At 34.6% G+C, this 19,729-nt stretch overlaps 3 protein-coding genes across 3 annotated transcripts; 2 read left to right on the top strand and 1 right to left on the bottom strand.

Moving 5' to 3' along the window:
* Window positions 1-3,602: 3,602 nt before the first annotated feature.
* Window positions 3,603-8,459, bottom strand: LOC143577632 (ruBisCO large subunit-binding protein subunit alpha-like). The gene is made up of 7 exons (XM_077061413.1): window positions 8,384-8,459; window positions 8,117-8,315; window positions 7,110-7,439; window positions 6,522-6,667; window positions 6,133-6,439; window positions 4,660-5,111; window positions 3,603-4,026 (listed from the first exon to the last, which is right to left on the bottom strand). The coding sequence occupies exons 1-7, from the start codon at window positions 8,435-8,437 to the stop codon at window positions 3,739-3,741; spliced, it is 1,776 nt and encodes a 591-aa protein (XP_076917528.1). The 5' UTR covers window positions 8,438-8,459; the 3' UTR covers window positions 3,603-3,738.
* A 1,427-nt stretch (window positions 8,460-9,886) lies between these two features.
* Window positions 9,887-12,924, top strand: LOC143578408 (vacuolar protein-sorting-associated protein 37 homolog 1-like). The gene is made up of 7 exons (XM_077062001.1): window positions 9,887-9,900; window positions 10,168-10,377; window positions 11,406-11,493; window positions 11,586-11,625; window positions 11,729-11,775; window positions 11,903-12,023; window positions 12,724-12,924. Exons 1-7 carry the CDS (start codon window positions 9,887-9,889, stop codon window positions 12,885-12,887), a joined length of 684 nt encoding a protein of 227 aa, XP_076918116.1. The 3' UTR covers window positions 12,888-12,924.
* A 1,707-nt stretch (window positions 12,925-14,631) lies between these two features.
* LOC143578399 (uncharacterized) lies at window positions 14,632-19,170 on the top strand. The gene is made up of 14 exons (XM_077061994.1): window positions 14,632-14,651; window positions 14,752-14,848; window positions 15,338-15,460; window positions 15,549-15,602; window positions 16,554-16,637; window positions 16,704-16,819; window positions 16,903-17,004; window positions 17,087-17,200; window positions 17,911-17,967; window positions 18,073-18,139; window positions 18,480-18,533; window positions 18,745-18,810; window positions 18,903-18,938; window positions 19,009-19,170. Exons 1-14 carry the CDS (start codon window positions 14,632-14,634, stop codon window positions 19,099-19,101), a joined length of 1,083 nt encoding a protein of 360 aa, XP_076918109.1. The 3' UTR covers window positions 19,102-19,170.
* Window positions 19,171-19,729: the final 559 nt, after the last annotated feature.

Below are 19,729 nucleotides of genomic sequence, written 5' to 3'. Positions count from 1 at the left end.
GTTTGCAGATGTAACGAGGAGAACGGGTGCAGAAAAGTGTATGCCTGTAGACGGCTACGAACACAAGGGAGTCAAAAATATGAGAGTGGGAGGATACATGGCCGGGTAAGGTAAACCCATCTATGATCTATCCATAGGCATCATGGGGGTGGAGATTTATAGAGGTAGGGTAGTAAAGCTACCCGCATATCTATAATCCGAACCGCGGATTACTAATAAGACATCCGCACAAAGAACACGTGGACTGGCAAAGCCATCCACAGCCCAAGACATGCTTCGCGGATCTTCAACTATAACCCGCGGATTACCAACGAGCATCCGCGGGAGGAACCCACAAGCAACACAAGGGACTCATCACGCATATGATCTCCACGTGATATGGAAGAGCAGCTGTGACAAACTATTTCTAGAAGATTCCCCTAATACCTCCTCATAGCGACATCGACCAATGGAAAGACGACACCTGGACACGTAATGGCCATCTTATGACGTGCATAGATAATGGCTACCCCATAAACGGGTCCAGACTGTCGCATCCAATAAAGGCTCGACACGTGTCCATTCAGGTAGAGAGGGAATAACTGGATAGTGACAACTCCACCAATCACCTTCCCCCACCTTCGGCTATAAATACGAAAACCATCTCTTCGAGGTACTCATTCACACTCTCAAACCTCAAGAAATTACTTATAGTGTCACACTTTATTCTGATCAAAGGGCGATACTTATTCTCACGCCGGAGGGTGGTTACGGGAAGACCCCCTACTCTGTTCTTCCCGTAACGAGACTCAACGGTGTTCCATTTTGCAGGCACTAGCTTGGATCTGTTCTCATAGCGCTTCAGTATACTCACATCTGGGGAGACATCAGATCGGACTATTCAGTTTGATCTAGTGTTTCTTCAAGAGTGAAGTTCATTTGACCTAGCGTTATTTCATGTGTGAATCCAGTACTAGTTTATATGTTAAATTAGTTTGTAAATAATCAAGAAAAAAAAATAAAATAAATCAATAAAAGTATATTAAGTAGGTATTAATTAAACAGAGGATAGCACTTGTTCTGGTGGTATTACTTTATGCATGCTTAAAATATTTTAGGTTTAAGAGTTAGTGTCATTTTAGTATCCGTGTTTTGTCTAATTACACAACTTTAGTACCGTTTTTGAATTTATTGCAAATGGCTATCTCACTTTTCTAAAACTTGCAATTTTAGAACTTTTTTTAACCCCGTCTATTTTTTCCGTTAAGTCAGGGGTAAATTAGTAATTTCGATTATCTTATTTATTTTATCTTTTAAGCTAAGTGTCATTTTCATATCTATGGTTTGTTCAATTATGCAAATTTAGTACCCCTTTTTTTGAATTTATTGCAACCGGATACTTTGATTAGTTTTGAATAGATAGACAAACCAAAATAGACATTACATATTACAATTAAAAGATAACTAAATACATGATAGAAGATGAAAAACAACCATGAAATATATAACATATTTTTTAGCTTTTGTTTTTTATTGTCAATTTACTTCTAGTAGCTCAAAATCCGAGATCATCTTAGCCATTTTTCTTGCATTTTCTTTATGTGCATTGATTTTTTTTTCAAGAGTTCGGGTATGATAACAGTAGCTATTTAACACATCGGAGGATCAAGCCAAATAACAATCACACAACTTCGCACCTCTTAGTATAACATCAATTGAACTTGTAGATGAATGACGGTTGACGAATCACATGGACAAAACAATATATCGTAATTCATTGAACTTGAAGATGAACAATGGTTAGGGTTTGAACTAAAGTTGCGTAATTGGACAAACCACAGGTACTAAAATGGCACTTAACTCTAAGTTTAAAATCAAATGTTTTATTGGTTTTTTTTCTTTTCTTATTAGGGCTTGGTTATGTGTAGGAAGGTAAACTATAAAATCAAACTAGAGTGTTCCCGACGCGCTTTGCGTGGGGAACTCGATAACGGGCCCGCATATTAAAATGTGAATACCCAAACACATCGTAACGAATATCACTTCGGCACAACAAAATAAAAGTTTATCTAACTATCAAAAGAACTTGGTTGGTATTGGTTCGGCTCATTACGGCATTGATATGGTACCGACACTTGGTATGTGGTCACAATACAAAAAAAAATATTCTATTGCGAAAAAAACTCCGTTTTCATCAGAACTTACATAAGTTGTTGTGAATACAACTTCGTTTTAACGGCATGACATATAAAAATATGAGCATGTCGTAACGGCATACTAAAGTTTTTAAATTATCACATGCTAAAGATTACCAACGAATCAATAACTTAAATGTATAAGTAATAACAAAAAACTATATGGGAAGGAAAACACATATTGAGGTACATACTAAAACTCTGAAAACTTTAGAATGCTAAAGTGAAAAGTAAACAAAGTTTAGTAAAAAGAAATGCCATGAATCAAAACTAAACCAATTTAAAACTTAGAATGACTAAATTAAAACAATTTAAAATTCAAAGACTAAGATGCAAAATTATACTATATATTAAAGGAAACACTATAGCAGTACGTAGCAGTATGTTTCCTTTAATATACAGTATAATAGTATTAAGAACATGGACTTGATGCCTTTTGTTGAGTCCCTCAATAGAGCAATGATGTTCTAAGTTAAAATGCAGCTAACAGATTAAATTATTCTTTAAAGTTCTTTATAACTTATTTACGATCACCTAACAAAAGTCTACATGCACATTCGATTATATTACATGAATCATTTAAAAATCAGCTTTATTCCATTTTTGCTTTATGACTTTATCCTTTTTGACATAACTAAGAATATATTGTTATAACTAAGTTATAAGCCAAAGGAAAAAGTTAAAAGATTCTATATTATTTACGAAATAACCAAAAGGTGACAATTGTGACTACTCAAATCGAAAAATGGACATGAGTGGACCACTCCTAGTCCTAGCATCGAATTTTCTCTTTTTATTGATTATTATTCCCCATCATATTGCAGGGATGTAAACAATTCAATGAAAATCTCTCCAACAAAATATATCTTTTTGGATTCTGGAATCTTGAGAACTGAAGTAAAAATTACTTTTATGATTCTTTGTTGAATGGTTATTCAGTTTAGCAAGCTATTTTCTAAATTAAAGTATCATCGGTTAATCTTATTTTGAGATTTGAGCTTGCCTAAAAACTACTTTCAGTAATCTATTTTTATGACTTTAGTTATATTTTATTAATAAAAGTTTTTTTTTTAAGTTTTGCTTATCATGGCTTATAAACTTTCAGTAGACTATTTTTATGACTAGGTAGTTTTGCTGATACGCAATTTTTGAATAGTTTTTTTTCTTTGTTTATCATTGTTGGGGTTTGTAATGTATATGCGCAATAATACAGTGTTAGGAAACTACAAAACTTTTAATGGGCTGAATGGTTGGTTCGGGTCAAGTAACAAATCGTTCGCTAATAAAGCAGGTTGGGTTAAAGTCACATAATTAAGAGGGTTTATGCATTTTTATAGCATTGTGAGCATATTTCAACTCAACTATCACCTCTTAGCTGTTATTCTTGATAATAAAAATTAACACAAAATTATAATCAATAAAATCATTGTCATTAGTATTCCGGATCTTAAACTAGTACTCTCCATGAAAATTTTATTGCCCTAATCTAAAACTAGAGAGAAAAAGTGAAGTCTGAATACGGGCGGGTTACAATTGACCCAATAACAACTATAAATTACTTCACTCATACAGTAAGACCTTGTGGTGCAGCAGCTACAGGCGCTTTAGGCTTAGGCTTCCCAACCACAATGGCTTGCGTGGTTAGAACCATTCCCGCGACTGAAGCCGCGTTTTGCAAACCGCATCTAGTCACCTTGGCGGGATCAATGACTCCAGACTCCACTAAATTCTCATACTTATCGGTCATTGCATTATAACCCATATCCCATTCACTCTCCTTTACCTTCTCCACCACCACTTCACCTTCAACTCCAGCATTTTGAGCTATCAAAGCAGCCGGTGCCACCAGTGCCTGTAGAAAAACCAAACCGAAATAACCAACCCCTCGTAACCAAAATAATCAAACCCAGCCCAAAACTAGCTATTTGGTTTTATGGTTTTGAAACAACCGAACTCACAGTTCACTTTCGGTTTTGCATGTGCTGCAAAAACCAAACCGAACCAACCCGTATAAATTGGCTTTTTTATTGAGTTTTTGGATTATAAGTTTATAACATTTATTTTTGAATGTTAGGACATTTATGAAAAATAAATGATGTAGCCAAAAACTTTAGTCCAAAATGTTTAATAATAATTTTTAAAAAAAAACAGCTTTTCTTGTTTAAATTTAGATTGAAACTTTCATTTTATGATGTTAAAGTAATTTACATAAATTTTAAAAGGAGTAACCTGAAAAATTCGGGCCCAAATGTATCAACAAAAAATTTAGGCACAGTTTCCGGCCCAAGTTCATTTATTCAAGGCAATCTTTTCAAACCAAAATTTTCAAGCTCAAATCCCAAACCCAAAAAACAGAACTGAACCAAATAAACTAAAATAACCGCAAAACCGAACGGTTTTCAAAAACCGAATTTTCGGTTTGAGCCCAAATCCAACGCAACCCCTTATTAATAGACCAAAACAACAGTTAAGGTACATGACTTGCCTTTTGAATAATGTCAGCACCTAACCGCTCATCAGCATCCTCGAGCGTGTCCTTGATGGCGGGAACAAGTGTTGAAAGATGAACAAACGCAGCACCGCCACCAGGAACTATACCTTCTTCAATAGCAGCAAACGTCGCGTTTTTAGCGTCTTCAATACGTAGCTTGCGGTCTTCTAATTCGGTTTCGGTTGCAGCACCGACTTTAATAACCGCAATTCCACCCGACAATTTGGCGATTCTTTCTGATAATTTCTCAGTGTCGTACACCGAATCTGTTTCGGATAATTCCTTTTTTATCTGACCGATTCTGGATTGTATCTCGTCCTTTGTTGCTGCGTCAGCAATGATGGTTGTGGAATCTTTGCTGACTGTGATCTTCCTCGCGGTACCGAGTTGCTCCACGGTGGCGTTCTCGACCAGCAGACCCAAATCACTGGCTAGATACTCGGCCCCTATTATAACCACAAAAAAATTAATAAAAATGTTGGTTAAAAAGAAATGAGGTTGAATAGGTCAATCGGCCAAAAGTATTAGCAAGTCTTATTTGTAAATCATTATGCACAAAACCTCCTATATCATTTAACAAAAAAAAATAGGGAAATGTATAAAGAGGCCACCCAGCTAGTAGAACTACACGTGTAAACAAGCCAATCCGCTCGTGAGCTCATCGGCTTGCCAAAAGCTCAAAGCAAGCCAAACTTAAACGAGCTCGAGCCTAAAGCTTGTATAATAAACGAGCCCAAGCCTGAGCTTCACTCATAGATCTAGAACTGGCTCCCAAGCTAAAGGATACAATTATTTAGGTAACTTTTATATAATGTATTAAATATATATAAATATGTATTATTATATATAAAATTATGATCAAAATAACTAAATAACATATATCATATTACACATAAAAGTACTTAAAAGGTGTATACAAATTAACTATTAAACTAATAAATAATAAATGAGCAAAGCTTGAGCCTGAAAACTACTCACGAGCTGAGCTCGGGTAGGTGAAACAAGCCGAGCCAGAGCCTAGTCGAGTTCAGCATGGCTTGGCTGATTTACACTCCTATTGAAACTACTATAGAGGTAACCTGTTATTGTATCCATTTTCGTTTATATCAAATATAACTAAATATATAGTGAATGATGAAAATTTCTTTCAATTTTCTGACCATTCTATATTCGGGGAAAAAAGAAATATTTAAGAAAGCAAAGATTATATCAGTCATCCAAGTTTTTTTCTTTTTTTTGGTCAGAATTTTGGTATTAAACAAAATAGGATGCATGTTTGGGTGACCTCCTTGTACATTATCCCTCAAAAATTAGATTACTATTGAAACAATACTCTCTCTGTAATCATATTCAACATCCTAATTGTATAAAATAAGTTAAGACATAAATGTACATCAAAGCAGGCTTGTTTTTTTATCCATTACCCAACCCTCTGACCGCCCAAATTACAAAAGAAACCAACCGTACCTGTCACGATGGCAATATCTTGAAGTAAAGCCTTTCTCCTCTCACCAAAACCAGGTGCTTTAATGGCTGCAACATTAATAATACCACGCAGCTTGTTCACAACAAGCGTAGCCAAAGCCTCACCCGTTATATCCTCGGCAATAATCAGCAAAGGAGCTCTCAATTGAGTTGTTTGTTCCAATATTGAAATTATTTCCTTTACAGAAGATATCTTCTGGTCTGTAACAAGAACCCTCGCGTTCTCAAATTCTACCAGTAGTTTCTCCAGGTTGGTAACAAGTTGTGGGGAGACATATCCTCTATCAATCTGAAATATCCCGATAAAACATATTCAAACACACAACAATTAAACGTAAATTATTAGTTTAAAACAAATCGATAATACAAACCTCCATCCCTTCTTCAACATCAACAGTTGTCTCAAAAGAGGAAGATGACTCGATAGACAAGACACCATCGGGTCCAACCTTGTCAATAGCATCAGCAATCATGGTTCCAATGATGTCATCATTTCCAGCAGAGATTGAAGCAATGGCTTTAAGCAGAATTCAAGAATTCAACCAGAATATGAGAAAATCTAATGCAAAACTAGTGGTGACAGTTGTGCCGGGTTGAAGTTCGACCCAAACACAACCCATATTTTTATTCGTGTCAAAAAAAGCATCAACCCTAGCCCTAACATATTTAAAATTGTTTAACCCAAACACAACCCGTTTAACCCATTTATATAAATGTGTCAAAACAAATTTGCACAATAAGCAAGTTATAAATATGTTAATCAGGTTGGTGATGGTGGGTTGTAAACGGGTTCATAAACGAGTTAGTGGGCCAACATGTTTTAAGTAAACGGGTTATAAAGTCAACTAGAACATGAGCTGTTTAACTAAACACATCAACCCTAACACGGCCCTTTTTTAAAATGGGGTTAGATATGCCAACCCACCCCGATGCAAAGCCGAGTACAGAAATCTTGTTACCTTTAATATCATCACGGCCTTTCACAGCCCGGGCTCTCTTCTCCAGCTCGTCAACTAAACCCAATACCGTCTTATCAATACCTTTCTTCAATGACACCGGGTTAGCACCGGAGGTGACACTTAGAAGCCCAAGTTTAATAATCTCACGGGCAAGAACCGATGCGGTGGTGGTACCGTCACCAGCTGAGTCATTGGTTCTACTTGCAACCTCTCTGATAAGAGCAGCACCAGCATTTTCCATGGCATCAGGTAGTTCAATAGCTCTGGCTATTGTTACACCATCATTAACCACCTTTGGGGCACCATATTCATCCAAAACAACATTCCTTCCTAACCAATTCAAAATTTCAAATACTTAATAAATATTCTCAGCAAAGCACAGAGTTCCAACACATTTTGAAATTGAAACATAATGACGGATTTAGCCCTAACAAACCAACCACAGTATTAGAACCTTATATATGAGTTAGTTAGTTGGTTAGTGAAGTTCACAGTTGTATACATATATGCATTGCATTCTATTCATTCAGCTCAACACACTCATCGAGAGTTAGTTACATACCTGATTAAGTTGTCATACACGGTTTTACTAAGTTTTGAAACATAATGATTGATTTAGCCTTAACAAACAAACCACATTATTAAAGTCCTATATACGAGTTAGTTTGTTAGTTAGTCAGTTAGTTAAGTTCACCTGTGCATTTTCCTGTTATGTATGCATTACTGATTGTAGATTTAATTGTTTGTGCTCTAGCCTCCTATATCATCTAGGGCTATGAAATCGTATTCATTCAACTCAATACACTCATAGAGAGTTAGTTACATAATAATTGATTTAGCACTAACAAACTAATCACAAAATTATAGTCTTACATATGAGTTAGTTAGTTAGAGCAGTTCACACTTGTACATTTCTGTTATGTATCCATTAGTAATTGTACATTTAGTTTATAAATGTTAATTATCAATCACTAAGTACAAATCCAAATGAAATGAAAAGTAGATACCTCTTGGGCCAAGAGTAAGTCCAACAACATCTGCAAGCTTATCGATTCCGGCCTGCATAGCCGCTCTCGAACGCTGATCAAACGCAATATCTTTAGCCGAAGCACGAATCGCAAACCGCCGATTAGTAGATTGCCTCATCTTCTGAGCAGTCTGCAACTGACCTATCATCCTCCTACTACTTCCATTAATTAAATTGCCCTAAAATATCCAAAATAAACACAATTAGCATATGTATGAAAGAGTAATTGAAGTGATATATACGATACCTTGGTATGTGAAGCGAGGATTGAAGGTGTGGATATAGCATTAGCAGACGCCATTGAAGATGCTGCGAGCTTTGGTTGTGGAGTGACGAAGGTCGTTAGGGTTTCGAGGTTTATCAGACAATAATCTATCGATACGACGTCGTATGAAGCGTTGTTCTAACTACTTCCACCTACCAGTATTTAGAGGATATTGCTCTCACGATCCAAAAGTTTGTAGTTATGACAAAACATCACAAAACTTTTGTATTTAACGACTAGTTAGTTACGTCACGAGACATATGATATGATAACGCTTGGCAGTTGGCACAACGCAACTTCATTAGTTGCGGGTAATGGTTAAAACTTAAAACTTAAAAGTAACCATTTATAAACGTCCGTTAGTAATTTGTAAAAAAGTGAAGTAATCACACACTATGACGATACTTTGGCATTAATAACTATGACGATATTTTTTTTAAATCGGATATTAGTTTTTAATATATCTCTATTTTATAGGGTTTTCATTCAAATATTTGTTGAGATTAATTTTTAATTTAATGAGATGTTATAACCCGTTAAAGGACAATATAGGTTTGATGAGACCCATACCTATGAATTTGTGTCAAATGCATGAGAAGCCTCCATAATAAGAAAATGTATTTTAAATATTTCATTTATATATATATCTTACAACACTAATAAAGAAAATGTTAAAACTTATGTGTCAGGCCTACATTTCTTTTAATTTCTAATATCTCATCTCATTTATTCTAGATATCCATGGGTAATTGGTCAAAACCATTTTGTCAGGTGGGTTATAACATAGTGTTGATTTTATACATTATATCATCTTATTCATTCTAGCTATACATGGGTCATGGGTCAAAACTATTTTGTCAAGTGGGTTATAACATAATATGGATTTTATACATTATTGAATTAAGTGTTATTTTCATACCTGAGGTTTAACTAACTACGCAACTTTAGTACATTTTTTAAAATTCTTGCAAATCAACACCTGGCGTTTCCATTAAAATCATGCTATTTAAGTACTTTTCGTTAACCCCGTTTGTTTTTTCCATTAAATCTACATTAATTAATTTATAAATATTTTGATAATCACAATTGAAATAATGGATCTATTTTATCATTTGACAAATCCCATGTAATGCACATGTTCAAAAGCTAGTTAAAGATATATTTTAAATTTATAGTGAAACTTAAGGGGTAAGGTAGAAAGTGCAAGGGTAAAGCCAAAGCTATAACCAGTCAAAAGGTCAACATAATAATCTATTTATTTACTACTTATTTTCCTTAACATTGCCTGCCTAAATCGGGGTAGTACCGGAGCACACGTTTCCGGTCAGTCAATAACCCCAATCGTCCGATCTTGTAATCAATCAATCAATTCCGTACGACACAGGACGTAAGTCGTGAATTTGCATCTCATCGTATCCAACTGCTTCTTCTCGTTTTGCAGTTCCATTCAATTCACCGTCAAAACCAATCAGAAAACCAGCCGTCATGTTTAAGTTCTGGTAATCCTTCTCTGTCCTTTCTTTCTCACAATTCAATTTAGGCTTTCCGTGTAATCATTCATTTAGGGGTTCTATGTGAATGGCTAATTTAGGGTTTTTGAATTAATTGAATAAATTATATTACAATTTTGGATTTTTATTTTGATTCAGTCATGTCATAATGATAATATGTTGTTTACATAAAGACTTAATGTAACCCTAATTTGTACACAATTTATGTGTGATATTTATAAACTTAACTGAAACTATAAAGTTGCTAACTTTCAGGGGTGGTTCGCAAGAGCAAGGTGACCCAAGGCCACAGGAGAGTACTACGAACTCATGGTACCCTCCATCTGTTGTTAGCTCACCGAGTTCATCCCGCCCTGCAACTCCTAACAGTGCCAACTCGAGCATCTACACGCAACGGGTTGCAGAACGGCCCAATGTTTCTCCCACCGAGGCTGCGGGGATTATTGTTTATCTAAAGGATAAAAGGTAAAGACTTTTTTTCAATCAGGTTGATGTTCGGTAAATAGTTCATTTCGTATATTTGATGTTTGCCGTGATTAGCTAGTTTGTCTGGGATTAAATCGAGTGGACTTTGAAAGATTGTGCTTAGGTGTCTCATTTAGAAATTTCAATCAGGCGTGTAAATGAACTAAGCGTCATGTCATGTTCCTTTGTTTAACTTTGACTTTAGCTGAAGAAGAGATCAAAAACGAACAATTAAGTGATTAACTGAACAAGGTTTTTTTTGTTTGTCATTTATGTTCACTTGTTAGTTCATGAATGTAAACGCATGAAGTTAACAACACATAGATGAACAGACATAGAAAAAAGAACATCGATTAAAAGTAAATATGAACATAATTATGCTGGGCCTAAAAAGTTATTAAAACTAGACAACATTGTAAGGGGCAGTTATAAAACTAAATCAAATTGCAATAAGCCTATAAATTTTAGATTAATATATAAACAAACGAAGTTAAAAATACCTACACTAACTAACATAAATGAACGAACGAGAGATGCATCCATTCGTTTAACCAAATGGGCACAAAAGTTTGTTCATGTTTTTCCATAATTAAATAAACGGTTCACTAGACGTTTGGTAGCCTAATTTAATTCGTCTTTAGTTTCTAAAATTATATGTCCTCTCGTTCACGATTTCATGCCTGGATTTATACTTTTATATTTCTAAAGTTTTAATTGGTTTAACTTGTAAATTTTGCTATGAAACATGTTAAGATGTGCAGTATAAGTTTCTGAATTATTTATCGGGTACAGAACTTGATTTGTAGGAATTTAATAGTTAGGAACTTATTGATGGCAGTTGAGCCATGTGATTCTTGTGTATTTGCTTTTTTATTTCACTTATTGTCGTGTGCTGAATTGTTGATAATCGACCCTTTCACTGCCCATGCTGATGTATATTTGAAACCTTTTTTGTTAAGTTGTAGTCTTTGGTGATTTTATACTTTTATTATGCATTCACTGTATCTTGCATTATATGGTTGGTTTAGTGTTGATGAGCTACGGAAGCTTTTATCAGACCCGATTGCTTATCAGCAATTCTTGCTTTCAATTGATCCTGTGAAAAATCTGAACAATGTAAGCTTCAAACTTATTATTCAGACACAGCCTTTTACAATTTTCATCATTTTTATTTTTCCTTCAATTGTTTTTGCTTCTTTGTTAATCAGGTAAGAAATGAACTTAGGAATGAAACCGTGCAGCTTGCTAGTAAGTTTCTTAGTTCTTGTATATGTTTTCTATTTCAACTGAAAATAGTTGGATAAGGGATAAAAAGGGGAAGTGAGATTTTATAATTATGTTTGTTATGCAGGGACAAACTTGGAAAAAGAACCTCAAATAACCGAATTGAGGAACCAGGTGATATTTTCATTTCATGTAGTCAAAACACTCAAACTTGTAGCAACCACAAAATTTACCATCATATATGTGATTTTGTAGCCATAGTTTAAATAAAGTCAAACCTTTTTGTTGGCTTGTGATACAGTGCATGATCATAAGAACAAGTGAGTTAGCATCTGCTCAAGAAAAGTTGAATGAACTCACCAAGCGAAAAGCTGAAATTCTAAAATCGTACTCACCTGGTTCTTTGCTTCACAAGTTACAAGGTAAATATTGTTTTTTTCTAAGTCCCAAAGTCCACATGGTAGTATAAAGTTTAGTCTTTTAAGCAAACCAAACGAATATGAACGAAGCATGTTAATGTTTGCTCGTTTAACTTTAACCGAACACGAACAATTAAACGAATGCAGTTTTTTTTATTATTTTTGTTTGTTAAGAAAATGACCGTGTTCGTGTATGTGTTCGTTTATGTTCTTTTGTTAACAATATAACTAAATGGTTAATGAACGTAAATGAACACAAACAACCATAACTAAAATAGATGAATGAATATAAACAAGCGTAACTGAGCAAACAACAAATAAAAGTAAATGTTAACATCATTCTGCTGAGCCTAAAAAGTTAATAGAACTAGACCAAACTATAGTTCACGAGCGAACGCAAACTAACGTCCATGAATGAACATAAACGAACAAACGTAAACGAACAAACCTATGTACACGAAGGTTCACGAACATAAATGAACAAACGTTTATTTTCGTGCTCGCTCGTTTATTCAATAAATGAACTTCCCGCTGAGCGGTTCACACACGTTTGTTGAACGTTTGGTGTGTTTACGGGCTTATTAAAGTTTAATGCCATTTGACCCGTTGAGGCAAAGTATGGCCCAAATTGACCTGTTTACCTGTAAATGGTTCGAACTTCAAAGTTAGGTAATTTTATTTATTAATCGCATGTTTTGTTCAGAGTCGATGAATGAAACGGATGAGGAATCTGAGAGGCTCCACCAGCAGCTTCTTGATAAGGAGATTGATCTTGCAACATTTGTTCAGAAGTATAAGAAGCTACGTGTGATTTATCATAAACGGGCTCTGACCCACCTTGCAGCAAAGACGTCTTTAGTCGGTTGACCCTTTTTTTATTCAAACTGTAACATTTGAACATGAAAAAAATTATCTCTCTCATTTATTTAACAAAACTATGAAATAAATAAGTTTTGTGTGTATTAGTGTTGCTTAGTTAGTATGTTTCAGGGAAGACCTTTTTGATCTCATGAGGATTTTTGGTGTCTTAAATATTTGTGTTTGTTTACTTGCTTATATGAAGATTGGTTTAAATTTATATATTAGAACATATACTCCTTATGTTCGCTTAAATTCAAGCAAACAGCATGGACAAGGTTTTCTTGGTACGTTTTTTTTTGGCTATCGATTCTATACTTTAATGCTTCTTTGCTCTTAATCCATATTTGTAAGCTGATGATTATCATTTTTACTATTAATTATAAACACTTGAATTCATGTTGAGGTCATTTCCAATGTGTCACTCACTAGTCACTACGAAGTATCTGAGCCATTATATGTTTGTTGACCGTTCAAAGAAAATAAACATGCTGAGTATCTTATTTTATTTCATTTAATTCTTGTATGCAAGTCTTGAACCCAAGACTTCTTAACCTTTCTAACCAAGTTTTTAAAGATTTTGTCTTTGCCTATAGATACTAAGGTTTATCTTTAAGATCATAAATGATTAATCGGGAGTTAACTTCAAACTTATTAAGAAGATTATGAAAATAGAATGTGGAATGCACCAAAGTTTTGAAATCATTGCAAAGGTGTTGCATATGGACCAAAATATAATATCATATTTAGACTATGCGCTGTGGCCAGCGAGTGCCGGCTTCAACGAGTGGCGCGAGCCACGTCGGCCACGAACATCACAACACCCTCGCTTCACCACTTGTCGGGGCGAGCGTGATCGCTTGGGCTAAAGGAAGAAGATTGATAGGTTGACTCGCAAATAGATGAATTCAGCGGGCGCGAACGACAACGGGATGAACTTACCGGTGGCGCAACCGACAAGGGTTGAAGGGTTGGGTTACACAATATGATTGGATGAATTCACATGACAGCTTCGGCAACAACACACAGCCTTATAAATACCTCAAATAGACACATACATACAAATGATACAGTTGTAATCAACTCTTTAAAGAATTATGAAAATCAAAATAGCACCTGCTCAATCAATGCAAATAATGACATCTTTTGAAGCTGAAACCAAAAAATTTGACTGCAATTGCAAAATCCATGCAACTTTAGTTCTAGATTCGTACGTATATCTCTTCCTCTCATCACGTAAGCATCTTCTAACCTAACATTTCCATTCAGTTTCTTATGCGTATTATCTATCTTATGATTTTTACATCAAACATTTGTATATTAAGTTCACACGATAATTAACTGCATGTTCCTTCTGAGCATTGCATTGCATGTGATCGGTTTATGTGTTTAGGGTTTGTACGTGAAATGAACTATAGAGTCAGATAATCAACTGTCTACATTTGTTATTAATCTGTTTACAGAAATAAAACAATATTGTTACTGTGTTTGCTAAACCTAATTTTTTGCACATGTGCTATCTGTTTTCATTTTTCTTTATTTATGTACATTCCTAACTTTTCAATTATGTTATGAAAACATGTTATATACCTTATGTAGAAATATTCGGTTTACGTTAATATGTTGTGTTTTGTTAACATTGGATTTTTACCTAACCACGTTTTTTCAGTTAATTCCACACTGTTTCACATCCTTATATCCTGTATGTTTATCAAAGCTTGTTCCTGCTTAAAATTGGACTTTCATTAGCACAATGAAAAACACGCTTCGAGGGTAAGTATATTATAATCACATTTCATATCCTGTACTCTGTAGGTTTGTTTCTGCATGTTAGATCATGTGTTTTAACTAATTTGGTTTTATTTTCATATAGCGGCAATGTAAAGAAGCAAAATGATGGTGCAAGACTTATTATAGCTGCAACCGCCGGTATAATCGTTGGATACCTAATTGGAGTTAATTTTCCTTATGTTTCCCTGACCAATGTAGGATTATTTTCAGTTCTTGGATATTCATATTCATGGTGTAAACGAACCGAACGCGCAGTGAGTTGTTCATGAACTCTGTTTATTAACGAACATGAACACATGTCTCGTTGGTGATTGTTCGTGCGTTTAAATTCATTTGCGTTTGTGCGTTTATGTTCGTGTGTTTACATTTTCATAAAAAAAAATTTTGGCCCGTTACAGTTTCATCTAGTTTTATGAAATTAATATATCACCAATTACAATGTAGTCTACTTTTATTAATTAGTGTTCACTCAGTTAGGTTCGTTCAGTTATGTTCGTTCGTTTACATTTGTAAACTGTTAGTTTACACTATCAAGTATTAATGAACAAACATAAACAGACACGAACACGTTCATTTTCTTAACGAACGAACAAAAACAAAAACTTTGTTCGTTTCGTGTCCTTCAGTTCGTTTACATCATCCATTTGGTTTGACTTTATGCCTTGCAGATTGCCTTATCTTCAAGCATTTACTTATCATCTGATAAAACAAATAAAGAAAATCAATCAAAGGCTTTTGAACGTAACCTTCCCGAAAATATTGGTTCAGTTCATACACCTATAGCACCTCAGGTATAGTATTTTCTGAACATCAGTTTGATAAAGAATAGATGTTTTGTTTTTATTAATTTTTTTGTGCCTTATTACTGTATGGTTTCAGATTTATGTTCCGACAAATCCACGTGGCGCAGAATCTTTACCTCCAGGAATCATAGTTTCAGAAACGGATTTATATATGCGAAGATTATGGGGAAAACCTAGTTAGGTATGTATTTGAGATGTTTATTGTGAAACAATATTTTCTTTTGGTTATTTATCTTAAGAAAACGCTAAAATTGTGGTTAAACTGTTAAAGTACAATAAATATAAGCATAGATGATTAATGGTTTCTAGGTGGCTGCAAAATGATGGTTAAGTGCAATATTTTAAGCATGAAAGTTACGTCTTAAGCATAGCCCTTGTCGAAATAAGTCTTTTTTATAGGATCTCGGGACATATATTAGGAAAAATCTGTTATATTTTTACTCAGTAAGGTGTGCATGGGACGATTTTTGGCTCAAATCGAACTAAAAACTGAAATTCGGTTCTTGAGTTATTGAAACCGTTCGATATTGGTATTTTTTTTTGGGTTTGGGTTCAGTTCATTTTGGTTTTTTCGCTTCTACCAATTGGGCTTGAATTTTTTTGGTGGGATAAAGAAATTGGCCCAAAATAATGAACGTGGGCCTAAATTCCTTTTGTTAATTAATGATTAATTGATTACTATTCATTTGGGCTAAAGTATTTGGTTTACGTTATTTATTAAATTCTTATAAATTACTTAACATTCAAAATTGAAAATGAGAATCCATGCATTTGGTTTTAGTTACACCCAAAACCGAAATCGAATTGAGAATTCAGTTTCTATGAAAACATAAAACTAAACTGTCAGTTTTTGTTTAGGTTCGAGTAATTCGGCTAAGGATCGTTTATTTCGGTTTCATGCACACCGCTTATATCTCACCATAGTGTGTGATTGTGTGACTTGATTCTTATAAATGTTTGTTGGACCTATTATAAATATATACAATTTTTGCAGCTGGGATTGTTTCAGTAGACTTTCACCTTGCTGTTGACTTATATATTCAGATAGATGCTGCTGACTTATTTGTGTTTATTTTTTCAGGATTTAAAGAATAAACCAAGGTATTTGGTAACTTTCACTGTTGGCTGGGATCAAAGAGACAACATAGATGCAGCAGTTAAAAAGGTTCTTTTTACAACATGATCACCTTTTAAGTTCATTAGTTGTAACTTGTAGTCATGATTCTTTTAGTTTTCTGAGGATTTCCAAATCTTGCTTTTCCACTATGATGGCCGAACAACCGAATGGGATCGATACGAGTGGTCAAAGAAGTCAATTCATATCAGTGTAAAGAGACAAACCAAATGGTATGAAATTTTGCATGCTTGCCATAATTCATTTAAACTTTTAACCTTCATTTGCCTTTTTTTTTCTCTCACTTTTCTTATAGGTGGTATGCAAAGAGGTTTTTGCATCCAGATATTGTGGCGGCTTATGATTATATTTTCATTTGGGATGAAGATCTTGGTGTCAAACACTTCAATGGAGACATGTATTGTTATTATTATTTTCATTTTTGGTTTGTGAATCATGTGTTATAGCAAGCTCTAAGTTGTTTATTGATGCTGTTTAAGGTATATGAAGTTAGTTAAGAAACATGGTTTGGAGATTTCTCAACCGGGCCTTGAACCCGATAGTGGATTAACGTGGCAAATGACAAAGAGAAGAGGTGATAAAGAAGTCCACAAGTAAGTTATCATTTTCATTTATTTGACCTGTGTACTGTCGAGGATTCGGGTTTTTATTATTATTATTATTATTATTATTATTATTATTATTATTATTATTATTATTTATTTTATCTGTGTTGGATCAAATGTATAGATTTTAACATTTATTGAAAACAAGTCTTGCAGATCGAAAGTTGCCAAAATCATTTTAGTCAAAAAGTTGTATTGACATTGACTTAGTAAAGTATTTATCACCCTAGTTGACACCAGGGAAGGCTCTGAGGGTGGGGAATGTGGGCGTCCGGCCAGGGCACTTTTTTCGGGGGCACAAAAATTTTAAAAAGTTTCTGCTATTAAGTATATAGATTTTTAAGATACCCGAAATCTTATGCTTATTGCTATTCAGTATTGTATAAACTCATTCTAATTATGTTTATTGTTTTAACTTTGATCGTTGTTTAAAAAAAATAGTTTGCATTATTTAGTTTGTTAAGACTTAAGGAGGCATATCTTTTTCCGGATCGGCTGGGGCATGTGAATTCTCAGAGCCGCCACTGGTTGACACACTAATTATTTATAAAAGATTGTATTTTTAGGCGTATGGGTGTGCATGGGCCGGTTTTGGGTTCAAACCGAACCAAAACCCGAAAATTTGGTTTTTGAGTGTTTGAAAACCGATTAGTTTCGAATTTTTGGTTTGCACTCTGTAACGGTTTTTGGGTCGACAGGGATACAGAAGAGAAACCAGGATGGTGTAGTGATCCCAATTTACCTCCATGTGCAGCGTATAGCCTTGCTCTCTCTCTCTCTCTACACACACACACACAAGTTCGAATTTTCAAATGCATCTCACTTAGGATTAGTACCCTTTTTTTTAAATTTATTTCCAGATTTGTAGAGATTATGGCTCCTGTGTTTTCTCGGGAAGCTTGGCGGTGTGTGTGGCATTTGATTCAGGTAACTTGTTCAAAACTCAAATTTATTTTTAAATAATCTCTCAGTGTCTTTAAACTAATTTAGAGGTGGGCAGGTGGTCATTTCAACCAATTTACTTTTTAACGGGGTCGATTTGTGGTAACGGGCCTAATGCATAACATAAAGAAAATCAGTCTAATGGGTCGAACCGTTGAACCAGTTGAAAGTTGCCCCAAGTGTATTTTCATTAGTAAAACTACATTGTTATTGTGATTAAATAGCTTTTCTAATCGTATTTAACACATTAACTATTTGTACAAAAAAGTATGTGTGACCCATTATTTACCATAATCTTAATTTTGTGTTTCTTGTGCACATGGAGAATGATTTGGTGCATGGATGGGGTTTGGACTTTGCTTTCAGAAGATGTGTTAAGGTTTGCTCCCTTTTTCCTCCTTTTCTTAAATAAATTGTAACAATAATTCTTTTTAGTTGGTTATACAAATATTTATTCGTTTGTCATTGACTCAATTCATAGGAAATAACTAAGCCTATTATGCATTCTAGTTAACATGTCATCTGATTTAATAACTTCAAAAACTCCTAACAATCGAACACATTTGAAACATAATGTGTTTTTCTTACAGCCCGCACATGAGAAAATCGGTGTAGTAGATTCACAGTGGATTGTTCATCAAGTCATTCCTTCACTGGTGAGTCAAATAATTAAATTTATCAAAAATTATAAACGCTTCTATTGGAATAATAATGGGTTGTAACCTAATAATATGCATATTTGATTTAGGGTCAAGTACCCAATGCGGAATATGGATGGCAAGAGGTAAGTGTGAGAAGTTTACATCTTCAAGGTTATGAGGTTTTACTAAAGATTTTGATGTTCATTTTCATAGGTAAACGATAGATGCAAAAGTGAGTGGGCACTATTTCAAGATCGGCTTGCCAACGCGGATAAAGTTTACCTTAAGGAGAGCGGAAGAGGCTAAACCATAACTTTTTTTTGTTATGTTTTTGTTTAAGTAACCGGTCATTTGACATAAAAAAAGGTGGCTCAAAGCTCAAATCTTCTCCATATGCAGATGTGTTTTGTAATATATCTATTCATAGGTATTATATGGTGTACAATTTGTCACGAAAATATTTGAACTATTAACATGCTCGAAAGACTGCTATTTTGTTAGTCCTGGCTCGGTTCGATTATCTAAAAGAATGACGCATACATACATATTATATATGTGTGCTTATTTGTATTAACCTCTTGACGTGATTTTTTCACACGACGTTAATACTAATGTAGAAGTCAATGAAACCCAGCCCTGCTATATCACATTGATACATAGATCGGTACACATTGTTGTATTAACCTTTTGTGGCTTCGAGAGCACAGTCGTGGTGTTTGCAAGACCATATTCTTCGGGGTTGTGATATTTATGGGTTGGACTCTGATTATGGGTGTGCGATGGATCGTTTACGTACTTCACTTCCAGATTTTGATCTTAGCGGGTTCTCTAATAAGGACACCGCCCCCCCTAAAGCCCAACATGTTGTGGCGAGTGCCTTATTTAGTGGAATCGTCAAGAGTTTAGAAGTGAAGTTTGATCTATCCCCTCGCCA

This window comes from Bidens hawaiensis, unplaced genomic scaffold (genome assembly GCF_021521415.1).
Source record: "Bidens hawaiensis isolate Kalapana, Puna unplaced genomic scaffold, B.hawaiensis_p1.1 tig00001461_1, whole genome shotgun sequence".
NCBI lineage: Eukaryota > Viridiplantae > Streptophyta > Magnoliopsida > Asterales > Asteraceae > Bidens > Bidens hawaiensis.
The sequence above is the reverse complement of the archived record's forward strand: the minus strand, read 5'-3'. Positions and strand labels throughout refer to the sequence as shown.